The sequence below is a fragment of the Alligator mississippiensis genome, chromosome 1, assembly GCF_030867095.1.
Source record: "Alligator mississippiensis isolate rAllMis1 chromosome 1, rAllMis1, whole genome shotgun sequence".
Taxonomy (NCBI): domain Eukaryota; kingdom Metazoa; phylum Chordata; order Crocodylia; family Alligatoridae; genus Alligator; species Alligator mississippiensis.
This window is the reverse complement of record NC_081824.1, coordinates 321468297-321483765: the sequence shown is the minus strand read 5'-3', so window position 1 is coordinate 321483765 and position 15469 is coordinate 321468297. Positions and strand designations below refer to the sequence as shown.

At 41.7% G+C, this 15469-nt stretch overlaps 1 protein-coding gene across 13 annotated transcripts in view; it reads left to right on the top strand.

The window, feature by feature from the left end:
* The window catches only part of REPS2 (RALBP1 associated Eps domain containing 2), a 149936-nt gene that overhangs the window by 77399 nt on the left and 57068 nt on the right, over positions 1 to 15469 (top strand). For 12 of the 13 annotated variants that reach the window (XM_019495047.2, XM_019495046.1, XM_019495052.1 and 9 more), the window contains 4 exons: positions 3597 to 3674; positions 4484 to 4553; positions 6421 to 6486; positions 13898 to 13940. In XM_019495047.2, coding sequence (XP_019350592.1) covers positions 3597 to 3674; positions 4484 to 4553; positions 6421 to 6486; positions 13898 to 13940 — 257 coding nt within the window. The remainder of the gene's footprint in view (positions 1 to 3596; positions 3675 to 4483; positions 4554 to 6420; positions 6487 to 13897; positions 13941 to 15469) is intronic. The other variant, XM_019495048.2, reaches the window with a different exon arrangement.

Here is a 15469-nt window from a genome sequence, read left to right as displayed (position 1 = left end):
TGCAAGGATTTATAGATTGTAATACATAAATTTGATTTTGAAATTGGGTGCCACTCAATTCACAGAAGTTATGGGGGAGGTACCTCAAATCCAGTGAAAGATGCCTTGAATCCATAAAGGTTGAGAATCACTTATGTAGAATGTCAAACTTGTATTATTTTCCCCCAAAAATATACTGCATGCATGAAACAAGTTGCCAGTATTGAAAAATCAGGCTGAATTATGTTAATCCCCTCTAGGTTCAGGTATAAGAACTCTGAATCAACACCGAGAGTAGCTACTTCTGACTCCTTTTAGCAGATAGATCTAGTTAACTCCCACCAGGTTATAAAAGTGATCAGGGTCTCTGAGACGCAAAGCAATAGGGGCCCGGACAGAGGAGGTTGTACAGGGCAAAACAGTAATATTTTTGCTTTTTTAAGGTAATAAAGAAAAACTCCAGGAAGAGCGTAAGTTTATACTGTACATGTACAAGTTGGGAGCTTCTGCTTGGTTAAATATACAGGTGTGCTTAAGGCCTAGATGAGTCCCATTGAAGGCAATTCTTGTTGTTCATTGGACTCTGAATGAGACTCTTGAAATAAAAACATAAGTGGATAAGTAGAACATACTGCTGCATTGATTTGTGGACGTAAATAGCTTAGTAAGTATCCTCAAAAGAGTAAGGTTAGACTAAAATAAAGGGGGAATACTGCAATTGAACTAGCTAGTATAAACTTCATGGATCCATGTATTTGAGGCCATAAACTAATCAGCAACCAGAGTTATGAGAAACTTCTTTTCAAAGTGGAGTATGCTCAGTTCCACGCAGAAGCATCCAGCGTCTGACAGGGATTGTGGTTAGAAGGGAGACCTCCAGATGCTAGATCAGGGCTGGGCAGTTATTTCAGGTGGAGGGCTGCTTACTGAGTTTGGGCAAGCCATCGAGGGCTGTATGAGAGGCAGCCAGGGGCAGATAAATATTAATTTTCTAAATTGTTTAGGGGCCCCGTGGGCTGGATAGAATGTCCTGGCAGGCTGCATCTGGCCCGCAGGCTGCATTTTGCCCACCCCTGTGCTAGATTGATAGCTGATCTGTTTTAAAGTGCCCTGCATGTTAACCATATCCCTCAGGTGACATACTTTTATTCTTGTACAAAGAAAACAATCTCATGTTCACATAACATCTTAGTTTCTCTATCTATTTCCATATCTATGATGTTCTTACTTTTATTTTTAAACTCTTAGCTTCACAAACTAACTCAAACTGTGGAGAGGATTGTTCTTTCTTCTGTGCACTAATGATAAAGTTTGTTCCTTATGAGTGTAAATGCTGGGACCTGTAGAAGTTGCTTTCATGTTTTTAGTAATTCCCATTGGAGTAGGGGTAAGAATAGTAATAAAATATCTTCTCTGAGTGTACAACAGAAAATTTTCATGAGCCCCCAAAATTGCATATTCATCATTAATTATAAATTTAATTTATAAACATATAGGGTTTAGGACACACTTACCTGTACTTCTTCTATCTGTAAAAAGCACTCTTCTTTTCTATAAACACCTGTTTTCCACAATCACAACATAATCCCATGCTTTTTACTTATGGCCTATTTATTTATTTTAGTAGAGAAGTCCTGATTTTAGATCAGCGTTCTGATTCTTCATTTCTCCCTTTTACACTGTGTCTGGTGTCCTACTGTTCACCCCTTCCTTTGATAAGTACCATAAAACAATTTTTCTCCCTCGATTAATTGTTTGAGTAATAGAAGGAAATGCACAGAATAAATATCTCTTAGCTGTGATAGAAAGTGCCACCTAAACTCTATTGTAATTGATTGGATTGTTTAACTGTCAACAGCATCACACACTTTTTTCCCCACACTTTTTTTCTCTGGGCCCTAACAGCACTGACAGACGTGAAAAGAAACCCAAACAAACAGTGCTTCACCAGAAGAGGAAGTGCATTAGTTTGACTGGGATCCGCAATGTCTGCACAGATCAGGTGCTTCAGCGAGGCTTTTTGGCACTTCTATCTAATAGCTGATTCAATCAGTATTAAATAAAAGTGCTAAAAAGCCCTACTGAAGTGCACGATCTATATAGACGTTGGGTGAGCCAGGTCAAACTAACGTCATGCCTCTTCTCGATATGCATTGCACTCAGTGTGGGGGTGTGCCAAGATGAATGCAAAGCGCTGTTTTGGGTTTTTTTTCCACGTCTGTAAGCAGCCTAAGGTTTTAATGCTAAGCTGTAGCAGTGAGTGCTCTCAGAGCTTATCTGTGCTTCATTATCCAGGATTAATGAATGGTAAAACCTTCTCAAAACTGACCTGAAATGGTTTTGGCTGCAGTGTAGTTTTCATCATAACTAATGTTTTTATTTTCAAAACTAATGTACGGTGTAAATATAATTTAGAAAGGGTTCTATGGGAAGTACAGTCATTCACTTCTGTAATTTAATTTGTGGCTTGGCTATTCAAGAATTGTAGTTTAGATGTGATCACTAAAGATTAGAAATATTGTATTGCCAATGCAGTCAGTTGTGTGTTCTCGCTGTCTCCTGCACTTTCCATATGTCATATATTCACATTGTTTAAATTCATTTTAGGAGAGCATCTCTTATTATAATTGCTGAAATATGCAAAGGCAATTTCTTGGAGTTAAGTTATGAAGAGTTATGGTAGGAAATGGGTCACCTGGAAAACGGGCAGTACTAACCCTCAAATAACAGCAAACTGTTTCCATATGTTTTGTAAAGGATCAGTTCATTTAATCTTTTACTGTGGAAGAGTGTTCTCTTCCCATATATTTTTTATCCTATTTTTTTCTCCAGTTTTTGCATTCCAAAAGCCTTGCTACTCTCCTTGTGGTCCCATGTTTTCCTTTTACTCCTTTTTTCCACCCAACCTTTACCCTCCCCTGGTAATAGCTTAGAGATGTGTATTGCCTTCAAAAACAAGACAGAAGATACTCCATAATGTCCATGGAACTCCTTGTGGTAGGGATGGAAGGAAGTGAAATTTAAACTCCTCCTGGGAATAGCGCCTGACCTTAAGTCCATCAGAGTCAGTGGCTGTTTTTCCCGCTTTCTCGTAAAATACAAGGACCCTATCTTAACATTGCAGCTAAGCTACTGAGGCTCCATAGCTAGACTCTTGAAACAGGCTGCTTGCAGACGTTAAAAATACCCCAAAAATGAGCTTGACTGGAAGCAGCAGCACGTTACTTTGACCCGGCTCCACAGTGGCTGTATAGATTGGGTGCCTCAGCAGGGCTTTTTGGCACTTTTATCTAAAGCTGAGTCAATCAGTTATTAGATAAAAGTTCCAAAAAGCCCCAATAAAGTGCCCTATCTATACAGATGTTTGGCGAGCTGGGTCCAATTGTCTCTTCTGGGCATGCACTGGGCTCAGCCAGGGAGCATGCTGAGTTTAAAGTAGGTGTGTTTTGGGTTTTTTTTCCAACATCTGCAAGCAGCCATCATTATTATCAAAGTATGAATCTGAATTTCACATTAGCTCTTCCTGAAAAGGACAACTGAAGCTACTGACCTGTTAATACACAAAGAATTTTCTTTGTCTTCCCACCAACATCTTTGTTTTTTTTTCTTTAATTCAGCTTGAAACTGTTTGTGAAGATCCAACCAACTCAGAGCCATTGATTCTGTTTGATGTGATGACCTCTGTTATTGAGCCAGTTAGTGACCATTTTTTATTCTACCATACCCTTGTAATTATAGTACTTTGTCATACACATAAGATGGCATGGTTAAGCTGGATATTAAGATGCTTAACCATATGTTTTCAAAGAATGCACAATGGTTTTTCTGTGCTATTGCCAGCTAAACAGCTGCTGAAACCTGCTTGCCACTTCATAAAATGGATTTCCAGGTCCTAAACTGAAAAAGCCTTTTGATTTTTTTTAAATTCAAAACTTAAAAAACCCTATGAAACCTGAATTTTTTTAAAGTCCTTTTGAGAATTTTCAGCTGGCATACAGTCCCTTGAGACATGTGTACACTGTGCCAAACTATGCTAGGGAGTGCCACTGTGAAAGCATGCCCTACCCATTCATTCCTAGTCTGCGTGTGGCGAATACTGAAAAAAAAACATATTCCTGCCATCAGAATGACAGTGGATGCTCACTTAAAAGCAACTGCATTATTTTTTTTGGCATTCGGAATGCATGAAGTGGGAGTGTGTGTATGTTTTCACAGCAGCGCTCCCTAGGAAGGTCTGGTGCAGCGCAGACATGCCCCCAGGCACCATCACACACTGACAACCTGTCATGAGTTACAGCAGTCCCAAGGCTGCTCTATCTAACTTCAGGAGTAAGGAGCTCTAATTGGATCCCTGATGGCCCTTTCCACATCTCTTACACCAAGCATAACTTGGTGCAGGAGAGACTATATATTTACATGTAACCATTTTAAATATGGGAGTATGTGTGTGTATTTATTGTGTTGGTTTGTAGAATAAATCAGTTTTCTTTCTTTCTCTGGTAAGAAGACATCAATTGAGGAGGTGTCTGATAAATCTGCCCTGATACAAGCTGCGAATAGTGATGACAAGCAAGGTACTGGAATCAAAGTATCTTGCCTTTTTCCTTTATTGGTTATGTTTTAAATGTAAATGGACATTTTATGTTTGCTAACAAAATCTGTGGATATGTCCTGTTGCTGATTCACTCATGCATTACTGTACATCTTAAAGATTTATAACAATGACAAGCAAAAACCAAAATTGATAGAATTATTTTAAAATTTGCCCTAGCGCTGTGACCCTTGGGAAGCTTTAGCCTGCCTGGTCCAACAGTAGTCAACATGCAGCCACAATTCTTGGAAATCCACGTTCCTCAATAGTCTATCAGATAAGCTGGAAGGGAGCCCATCTGTGACTTTAAAGAATGTTTGCAGAAACCGATACATTTCTGTGAAATGTTTCAGCTTCAGTGAATCAGCATTTTCAAATGAAACCATGTTTCATCAAAAAATTCCCAACGAGCTCAAGTAAAGGTGGTAGGACATGTACTATCAAGGTAGTAAAATAACCAATGATGATTTCATATATATCCCAGAAAAGTCTATATTTTTAGCATAGATCCATCTCTGACTGCAAGATCTACTGCTCATTTTTTGTAGCCCCATAAAAAGATGAGGTTTTGTCATATAATATTTACAAATTAATGTACATATGGCTAAGGAAAAGCTTCTGTCTGTTACCAAAGCATGGTTTCAAGTATAGATGCTGTGCTTGTTCTTATTTTATAACAAAATAAAAACAGAACAGAAGAGCTCTTCCAGTTGCTGTTTTGAAGAACAACTTCTAAGGAATCAGGAGGCAGGGCATTGCATTTGAGAATGCAAACATAAATTCCTTAGATTTCCATAATGATGCAGCTGGGGAATCAGACTGTATCCAGGTAATGTCTATTTACTTGGGACACAAGGAGGTGAACTGAGTTTTACCAAAATATACCTCCTGCATTTGATGCAGGATGTATATGTGTTGGTGGAAGACAGATGTTGAGGTCTAAACCTGTTCTAGAGGAATAAACATGGGGCGCTGACAGATGTGGAAAAAAAACCCCAGCGCTTTACTGAAAAAGGAGTTGTGTCAGTTTGACCCGGATCCCCAGTGTATGTATAGCTTGTGTGTTTCAGCTGGGCTTTTTGGCACTTTTGTCTAATAGCTGATTGAATCAACAACTTTGGCTTAAGCTGATTGAATCAGCTATTAGGTAAAAGCACCAAAAAGCCTAGGTGAAGCACATGAGCTGTACAGATGCTGGCTGAGCCGAATCAAACTGATGTGATGCCTCTTCTGGGCATTGTGCTGTGCTCAGTAAAGGGGCATGCTGAGCTGAAAGTAAAGCACTGTTTGTTTAGGGTTTTTCCCACATCTGTAAGCATGCAAGGAATCAGAAACTGGAATTCTGATCTGTCAGTGACTCACCATGTGTCAAAAGGCAAGTGACTTAAGCCCAAGTTGTTTAAAGCAATTCCAAATGTTGAGCATGCTCAGCTTTAAGGTTTCCATCATGGAATAGATAAGCTTGAACAATTGAAGTTGCTGACTGCTGAGCTTTACCAGCCTCCCATTGTCTGGATTTGAGAGGACTTCATCCTTTTGAAAATTATGTCCTTGCTGGTTCAATTAGGATACCCAAATACAGTGCTTACTTGCCAACCTTGACCCAAACCACTTGGCTCTTTTTTTTTTCTTTTCTCTTTCAAATAAAGGCAATAGTCACTTCCCAAGCTATTAAGAGAATATATCAGCTAATGGATGTATAATTATTTTAAGTATCTGAAAGGTTATGTGACCATCAAGTGGTATTATTAATAGGATGTTTAATCAAAGCTTGAAAAGTTAGACAGTTAAATTCTCTGGTACATAATTTAATTTAAAATAACTCTTAATGTTTTATTTTTTTAATTAAGCCTTGAAAATAAGCACTACTGCCAAAACAATACCAAAGGAATTTCAACACTTGGCTGTCAAAACAGGTAAGAAGAGAAGATACTTGTATCTTTTCCTTAAAGAATTTACCATTCTGATTTTTGTAGCATATAATCCAAATCTTGTTTTATTTGACTTCAAGTGCTTTTTCACTCCAGTCCAGCAGTAATGTTTAATAATGAAATTATTTTAACCTCAAAGGTTAAGGAACATATATTTGCAAATTTGTTCCACTTAGTTTTTTAACTTGTCAAAAATGTTCAGTTTCTTTACTTCTCCTTTTATTTCTTTTAAATTTTTTCTAAAGATTTTTTTTCTGAAGAATTGTGTGCACGCATGTATATGCACACACATACGCTTCTTAAGCACAAAGAACATATTGTAAAGATCAAATTATTCATTTGTCCTTCTGTACATTATATTGCTGGGTGGAAGGATAAGAGTAATACAGTTATTAATGGTTGCCCTTCCCAGACACAGAATAAATTTTACGTCTTACCTGTAATTACCAGGAAGTGGAAGCTAAGGATCCATAATTCTGGAAGAAGCTAATGTATGTTGCAGAGAGAGAGTCATCTTGAAACTCTGGCCTCTGGCAGGAATTATGGTTGTAGAGCAGTGACTCCTTAGTCCAGGCTGTAGTTCTTCCATTGTAAACCTATTATTTATTTTTTTCTTTTTTCTGTTTAGCCCCAGTCTGGCAAACACCCTCCTCTTCCCCCCCCCCCCCCCCCCCCCCAAATCTTAGGAAGTTCTAAAATGGTGCATATCAACACTGCCATTTCCCAGTTTTTTTCCTTGTTCTCTCCCATACATTTGGCAGTCTCATGATTTTCTAGCTTTGGCTCCTGCCCTTTAGTGGTTGCTTTGTCTCCTACACATGCACTTTCCTATAAGAAGAAGAATTAGTGGCAGAATAGAGCCTTCAGTGCTCCTGTCCTTGGATTGCAGATTTTCACTTGAACAATGGACAAGTTGGAAGAACAACTGTCACTATCCTCCTGCCCCAACACTTGTCCTTTGTCCACTGCCATTCTGCTTTATTCCCTTAAATTCTTGGCAGAAATGTGGAATGGGGCTGCTTATATTGCTCTGTTGGTTATAGTTATTTATCCCACCCAAAAAAGTTAGCGGTAGAATGTACGTTTCCAGTCCCAGCCTCACAAGGTAAAAGGCAGAAGTAAGAAGACTGGCCATGCACTCTCAATCACTTTCACCTTCTCTGCCACACCCTTTTCTCTCTCTGTTTTCTTTACAATCAACTGCCTGTCAGCTCCTTTGCATCTCATGTGGGGATTCCTTTGGATACTGAGAGCATATCTAGACATGTAGGCACATGTAACTTGTGGTGCTGCAAACTGCACACAGCGAATGTTAAAATGTGCCCTGCAGTGCATATTTGAAGAGCAGGGCCAAAAATTTGCTACTGGGATTTCCTGGTAGGAAAAAAAAAGGCACAAAAAGTGGTGCAAAACATATTAAAATAGCATGCACTGGGACAAACGTGGAGATGGGGGAGCAGGCAGGCCCGGGCTGCCTTCTTCTCCCGTCTCCACATGCTACAGGGTCCCTGCACTAGGGTGCATTGTGCTGCTGAGACATGTGGGGCCCTGGGGCTGCGGCATATAGCCCATGGCTTCTTGCTCCTCCATCTCAAGGGACACTGCACCCCAGTCAGCTGCTCCGCAGGTGGCTGGGATTCAGTGTGCCTTGGCGCAGGGGCTCCGTGTGCCTCTGCATGATTGCTTCACAGCAGAGCCCCCACACTGAGGCGCCTGGAAGATGGAAGCAGCCAACCCAGGGCTGCCTGGTCCCCAGTCTCAAGGCACACTGCTCCCCAGCCAGCTATGGAGTAGCTGGCTGAGGCACAGTGTACCTCAGCTTGGGGCTCCACAGCACGCGGAGACGGGAGCAGGCAATCCCCATCTTTGTGCTGCTCCCTGGCCAGCTAGCTGCACACTGATGCGCCCCATGCTCCAGCCAGCCCTCCTACCCTGCAGCACATGGAGCCCATCCAAGAGCCAGGAGGTAGGCACGGCCCACAACAAAGGGCATGTGTAGAGGTATGTACTGCAGCACAAAGTTGTGGCACAAATGTTTGAGCCACTGCAAGTGCATACCCCTGCTCATTTGGATAAGAGAGAGAAGGTCGACATTGTATATGTCTTCCAAAAGGCCTTTGATCTGGTATCCCATGATGTTAACCCAGGAAAATTGGAGGATTGCGGGCTTAACTGCTCGACAGTTAGGTGGATAGGAAGCTGGTTATGGGGTAGGACCCAGAGAGTCCTAATGAATGGATCTGTGTCATCCTGGCAAGAAGTGGCCAGTGGTGTCCCTCACGGGTCATTGCTTTGCAACATCTTTATCAATGATTTGGATGTGGGGGGAGAAGAGCTCACTGGCCAAGTTCACAGGTGACACCAAGTGTGGTCACGCTTGAAAATAGAGTGCAGATGCAGGCAGAACTAGATAGGCTGGCAAGGTGCGCAGATTGGAACCAGATGAAGGTCAACATTGAGAAATGTAAAGTGCTCCATCTGGGGACAAACAATCCCCAACATACTTACAGGCTCAGTGGTGCTGTTTCAGACTTAACACTAGGAAAAACTTCTTCACAGTTAGGGTGTCCAGACTGTGGAATAAACTTCCTCCAGAGGTGGTGCAGTCACCACCTGGAAATTTTGTCCTGGAAATCTTCAAGAGGAGACTGGACAGTCACCTTGCTGAGGTCACCTGACCCCAGTTGTCTTTCCTGCCAAGTGCAGCGGGACATGCAGGGATGACGTCAGGAAGGCCAAAGCGCAATTGGAGTTGCAGCTAGCAGGGGACATGAAGGGTAACAAGAAAAGTTTCTATGAGTATGTTAGCAACAAGAGGAAGGTCAGGGAAAATGTGGGTACCTTACTGAATAGGGGAAGCAACCTAGTGACAGATGATGCGGAAAAGGCTGAAGTACTCAATGCCTTTTTTACCTCAGTCTTTACAGGCAAGGTCAGCTCCCAGATTACTGCATCTGGCAGCATAGTTTGGGGAGAAGGTAAGCAGCCCTCAGTGGTGAAAGAACAGGTTAGGGACTATTTAGAAAAGCTTAATGTGCACAAGTCCATGGGGCCAGATGCTGAGGGAGTTGGCTGATGTGATTACAGTCATTGGCTGTTATCTTTTAAAAATCATGGTTATAGGGGGAGGTCCCGGACAATTGGAAAAGGACAAATATAGTGCCCATCTTTAAGAAAGGGAAGAAAGAGGGAACTACAAACCAGTCAGCCTCACCTCAGTTCCCCAGAAAAATCATGGAGCAGGTCCTCAAAGAATCCTTTTCTAAGCACTTAGTGGAGGAGGTACTGTCTCCCACAGCATTTTTGCAAGCAAGCTGAGGAAGTATGGGTTGGATGAATGGACTGTAAGGTGGATAGAAAGCTGGCTGGATTGTCAGGATCAACAGGTACTAATCAATGGCTCAATGTCTAGTTGGCAGCCAGTATCAAGTGGCCCCAGGGGTCGGTCCTGGGGCCAGTTTGGTTCATTATCTTCATCAACAATCTTGAAGGTGGCATGGAGTGCACCCTCAGCAAGTTTGCAGATGACACCAAGCTGGGGAGGAGTAGTAAATAGGCTGGAGGGGAGGAATAAGATTCAGAGGGACCTAGACAAATTAGAAGATTGGCCCAAAACTAGAGGTGCACCAATACATCGGTCCGATATCGGATCAGCACCGATATAAAGAAAATTGTCTGTATCGGAAATCAGCCTGATGCGATAAATGACCCATGCATGTGCACAGCTGCAGTGTAGCACGTAGGCAGTGAGGAGCACAGCCAACAGTGTGAATAGCTGCGTGCTGCTGGTAAGTTTAGTGTGGTAGAAGGCTAGAGGGAAGGGGAGAGGAAAGGGATGCGGGGGGTGCAGTTCAAAGCCCCCGCAGTGAGGAGGGAGTGGGGTAGGGGCTGCCCAGCTGAGGTGGGGGGTGGGAGGGGGCGCGCAGGATGGAGCCGTGGCTCGTCTGGGTGGGTGCAGGAAGGGGGAAAGGGTGGCTCCCACCGCTGCTCCCACTGCTTGTCCGGGAGAGCATGGTGGGGCGTGTGCCCCCAGATATGTGCAGGGTGGGTGGTGGTGGTGCTGGGAGGGGGGCTATGGGGTGGCTATGGAGATTTTTGGGGTGGCTGCAGCTCCCCTCCCATGCCCTGCGGGGTGCACACAGCAGTGAGAGCTGAGCCCCCACCCCCCTGTGTCCCCCAGACAAGCTGCGGCTCCGTCCCATACTAGCCCTGCCCAGCTGTACAGCACCTGTCCCAGTCCCAGCCCCTACTCCCTCCCTCACCTCAGGGACCTTGATCTGCCCCTCCCCCCCCACACTCCTTCCCTCCCCCCTTCTCTTCCACCACAACAGACTTAGCAGCTGCACGCAGCTGTATCAGAAATCAGATCAGTATCGGCTGATATATCTCCTTGAAACTTGGCTATCAGTATTGGCCCCAAAAATCTCTATCGGTGCACTCTGCCAAAACAAATCTAATGTGGTTTGACAAGGACAAATACAAAGTCCTGCATTTAGGATGGAACAGTCACATGCACTGGTACAGGCTGGGGGCTGACTGGCTGGGCAGCAGCTCTGCAGAAAAGGACTTGAGGGTTACAGTGGACAATAAAAAGAATATGAGTCAACAGTGTACCCTTGTTGCCAAGAAGGCTAACGGCATACTGGGCTGCATCGGTAGGAGTGTTGCCAGCAGATCGAAGGAAGTAATTATTCCCCCCTATTCTGCACTGGTGAGGCCACATCTGGAAGTATTGTGTCCAATTTTTGGCCCCCCACTATAAAAAGGATATGAACAAATTGGAGAGGGCCTAGCAGAGGGCAACAAAAATGGTTTGAGGGCACATGACTTCTAAGGAGAGGCTGAGGGAACTGGATTTATTTAGTCTGGAGAAAAGAAGACTGAGAGGGGATTTGTTAGCAGCCTTCAACTACCTGCAGGTTGGTTCCAAAGAGGATGGAGCTAAACTGTTTTCACTGGTGGCAGATGGCAGAACAAGGAGCAATGGTCTCAAGCTGCAACAAAGGAGGTCTAGGTTGGAAGAACTTTCTCATTAGGAGGGTGGTAAAGCACTGGAACAGGTTACTTTTAGAGGTGGTGGAATCTCCATCTTTGGAGGTTTTTAAAGCCCAGCTCAACGCAGCCCTGGCTGAAATGATATAGTGGGGATGGTCCTACTTTGAGCATGGGGTTGGACTAGATGACCCGCTGAGGTCCCTTCCAACCTTAATTTTCTATGATTCAAAGGAAGGAAGGAGCAAAATAATTACTTAAATAGTTTTATTTTTTATCAGTTTCCAGAACCTTATTTATATTAATCTGTTGCAGCAGAAATATGCATGTACTGACAGGGTTCAAATAAATTTAATTGGTAATTTCATAATGACATTTGTGTGTGTGTGTGTGTGTGTGTGTGAGATATGGGTGAATATCAGATGTATATGTATGTATTTCATTGAGGAAGTGGACCAAACTATTGGCACACTTTCTGGAGGTCTGCAGCCAATGCTTGTATAGACCATGTATTGTCTATTTTAAGAAAATGTAACTGATTAAATTGTTAATCCCAAAGTTGAGGTGTCATAGAATCCTACCTTTGGAATTCCTAACTTTCAGTTGCTTAGATCATGATGTTACATTGTTGTAATTCTTTTATTCAATATATAAATCATTTGAAATATGGATTCTATCTTCCTTGCATATTCTGCTGTTCATCTCAGGAAACTTCATCAGAAGAGTTTGTCACTTTTTCATGTAGTTTTGTGAGGTTTTCTGAAGAAACACAACCAAAATTCTTTTATTAACAGAAAAAGGGATAAGAAAAGATTCTTAAACAGGGCTTAGAATGATAGATAGGAAATGTTTCTATTTCTAGAAGATATTCAAAAATGTTCATATGATTTCATAAACAGCAATTTCCGTATTGACAAAATTGGGTCATTTGACCACAAGGAAGCAGATAATAAAGTCTATATTCTGTGGGTGTTTGACACCTACAAAAGGGGATTATCAGTAGCGTACATTTTTAATGATAATTCCTCTTCTCTTTTCCACTAGTTGTTAGTAAGATTTGACTACATGGGTATCCAGAAGGTCTTCAAGTCAGTTTGTGGTGACAGTAATCTTCTGAGAGATTTGTTTATAAATACTTTTTCTTACTGTTAATCACTGCCAGCTGCATTTGCATATCTTCTAAGAGTGTGTGACCCAAGCAGACAGCATCTTTTATCCTGAAAATGTGAATAGCTCTGTATCTGCTTTAGGGTATTTGCTGCTTCATGTGCTCTGCGTGCCTGTAAGCCTCCTACCTGATATATCTATACAATGGTACAATTCAAGCTATTACAAAGTCAATGTTTGCCAACTACAAGCCTGGATATATACTGTTCTGTATATAAGAAGATCTGTGGTAATTGCAGATATCACTATCTGGTAACTAACTGTTGGCAAAACTGCTAGCATTGTAAGGGTAAGCATCTCAAGGAAACAAAAAGCATGCTGAGGATCTTTCTGCTCCCATCCCCGTGGGCTTTTCCTTAGTAGTCTAAGCTAATAAAATAATAATAAAAAGTAAGGGCTCACTTTTAAGAGACTTTTAAGATTTTTTATACTGGTATAATTCCTCTTTCAGGGAACTGGATTTGAAAGCAATCACTAAGTTACATTTCCTCAACATTATTTGAGTTGGAAGAGGAAGCTAATAGGAAGAAATAAAAGAATGGCTCAGCAAAAATAAATCAAGCGTTGTTATTTTTCCCTTTCTTATAGAAACAAAAATGGAGAGCATTCAGATAAACTGAAAACAACAAACTAAAAACTAATGAATTGTATACTTTTAAAACAATTATTAACCTTTGCAATGTATTACTGCAGGAGATGATAGAAGCTAAGAATTGGATTTGTTTGTTCTAGTTGCATTTTAAAAAAGAGAGAAAGAGATATGGCTAATGAGTCCACACTTACATTGGCTGGGGTAAAATATTTCGAAGGGGTGTGATCTCGTATTTAAATGTCCTGAAGACACTTTCTCTATGGGGAGATTAATCCAATGTAGTTCCACTATATGGTTTCTTGTTCCTTCCTTTGAAGTGCCTAGCATTGGTACTATTGTATCCTGAACACTGAAGTACATTTGAGCTCCTGGTCTGACCTAACCTGGCAGTTCCTACACTCCTATATTTAAATAAATGGGATGAAGGTCTGACTTGATCTGGGCTTTTAAAGCATTCTTACCACCCACCCACCTACCCAGCCACCTTAGGAAGGGGGAAGTGAAAGCATTGGTGTGTGAAGGTGAGTGCCTTACACTCAGATCTACATGTCTGTAATACTGAATTCTAAACTAACCCTGATGCTGTAGATAAAAAACATTTCTCCTTTTTTCAGATATATTTTAACAAATAAACTTTTGTTTCAGTTGCTCATGAAACGAACACTCTCAAAGCAAGACCCAGATCCAGGTACTGCTTTTGTTTCTATTTCTGACACAAAAACCCTCCCATCTGATTTATCTTCTTCATTAGTTTAGTTAAACACAAGTGCATTTTATTAATTGTGCTGGAAGAGTAGACCAGATTAGTGTCATAGAGATGTCACCATCCTGTTTTGTGATCAATCTCAAGACTTCACCTAGCTGACACTTGTATGCTACCTATGAATCCCCACACTGCACTATCTAGACAATGTAAATAATGGTAATGCTGTCAGGTATGACTAGGTGGATCTGCCCTGTGAATGGAAGTAATAGCCCACTCTAAACAGTGCCCATTGGCAAGTTGTGGGAAGATTTGTATGGAATACTAAAAATGAAAGCTTCTAAGGCAGATATCAAAGGAAAGAAAAACGGAGGCCCATGTTATGTGTAACTGAGTTAAAAATTGTTTTAGCTATTTAACATTTTTGTATACTCACGTATCTTTGAGCTAGTCAGGTTAACTGTGTCAGTATTTAATTTCTTTTTGTAAGGTTATAGGTACGTAATCATGGGGCACCTATACACAAACACTGAGGCTGCTCTGACACAGTGTAATTACAGGAGCCTCCAGCGTCTTGTTTATCTGCGTTTTCACAATTCAAAATGGCGGTGAGGGTGCTTTAACTAAAGTTTATTCAGTGAGTTTAAAGCACCCGCGCTGTGATTTTGAAGTGTGGGGATGCTGATACATGAGACTCCCCTTCCCCCCAAAACACGTGTATAAACGCCCATGATTTTCCTTCTTACAAAATCATATAATTAATCAGACATTAAAAAAATTCTGTCCGTAGGAGAGATTAGCCAAAGAAAGGGAGAAACTAAAAAAACCCAAAAAACGTTGAAATTCAAGTGAAGGCTACAGACGACAAAATTATATGGTTGCTTGTTCAGTATTTGTTTCGGGGGTTCCTCTTACATCCTGTAAACAGATTTCTCTGTAGCAGACATTGTGTAGTTAACTCCCTAAGGGGAATTTAATGGGACTTCTACAGCAAAGCAATACAGTGGTACTCTAAGCTCTGCTGTATGTGGGACAAAAGGTCAGGGTTGAAAAAAAATACTGAGTAGGGAAGGAGTATGTAGAAATATTCTACTAGAATTGTTAAGTGAATAGAAGAAAATAAAGTAAAACATTCCCTTTGGATAACTGTAAAAAAACTGGTAAAGCATCCTTAGGAGGAAGGGCTATGAGGTTAGTGTTTTGTGCTGTGAAAGCTTATCAGTCAGTCTTGCTGTTGGAGATCTGTTATTATCTTAGCCCTCCAGCCTTTAAAATACTCAGTTTGTTGGTGTTATCTAAGTATCTGCTTAGACACATCATAGAATTACTGCATTATAGGCACAGTGGGATTTTTTATCATGGAGTGTGTAGGAGCAGGGTGGTGGGCTGGGCTGGGCTGGGCTGGGCTGGAGATGTACAGCTCACAAAGACAGATTGCAGCAGTGCACAGGGAAACCTGAGTGGCTGACCCAGACTGCCCATGGTCATCCTGTTTCCCTGCAGCACAGTGTGGG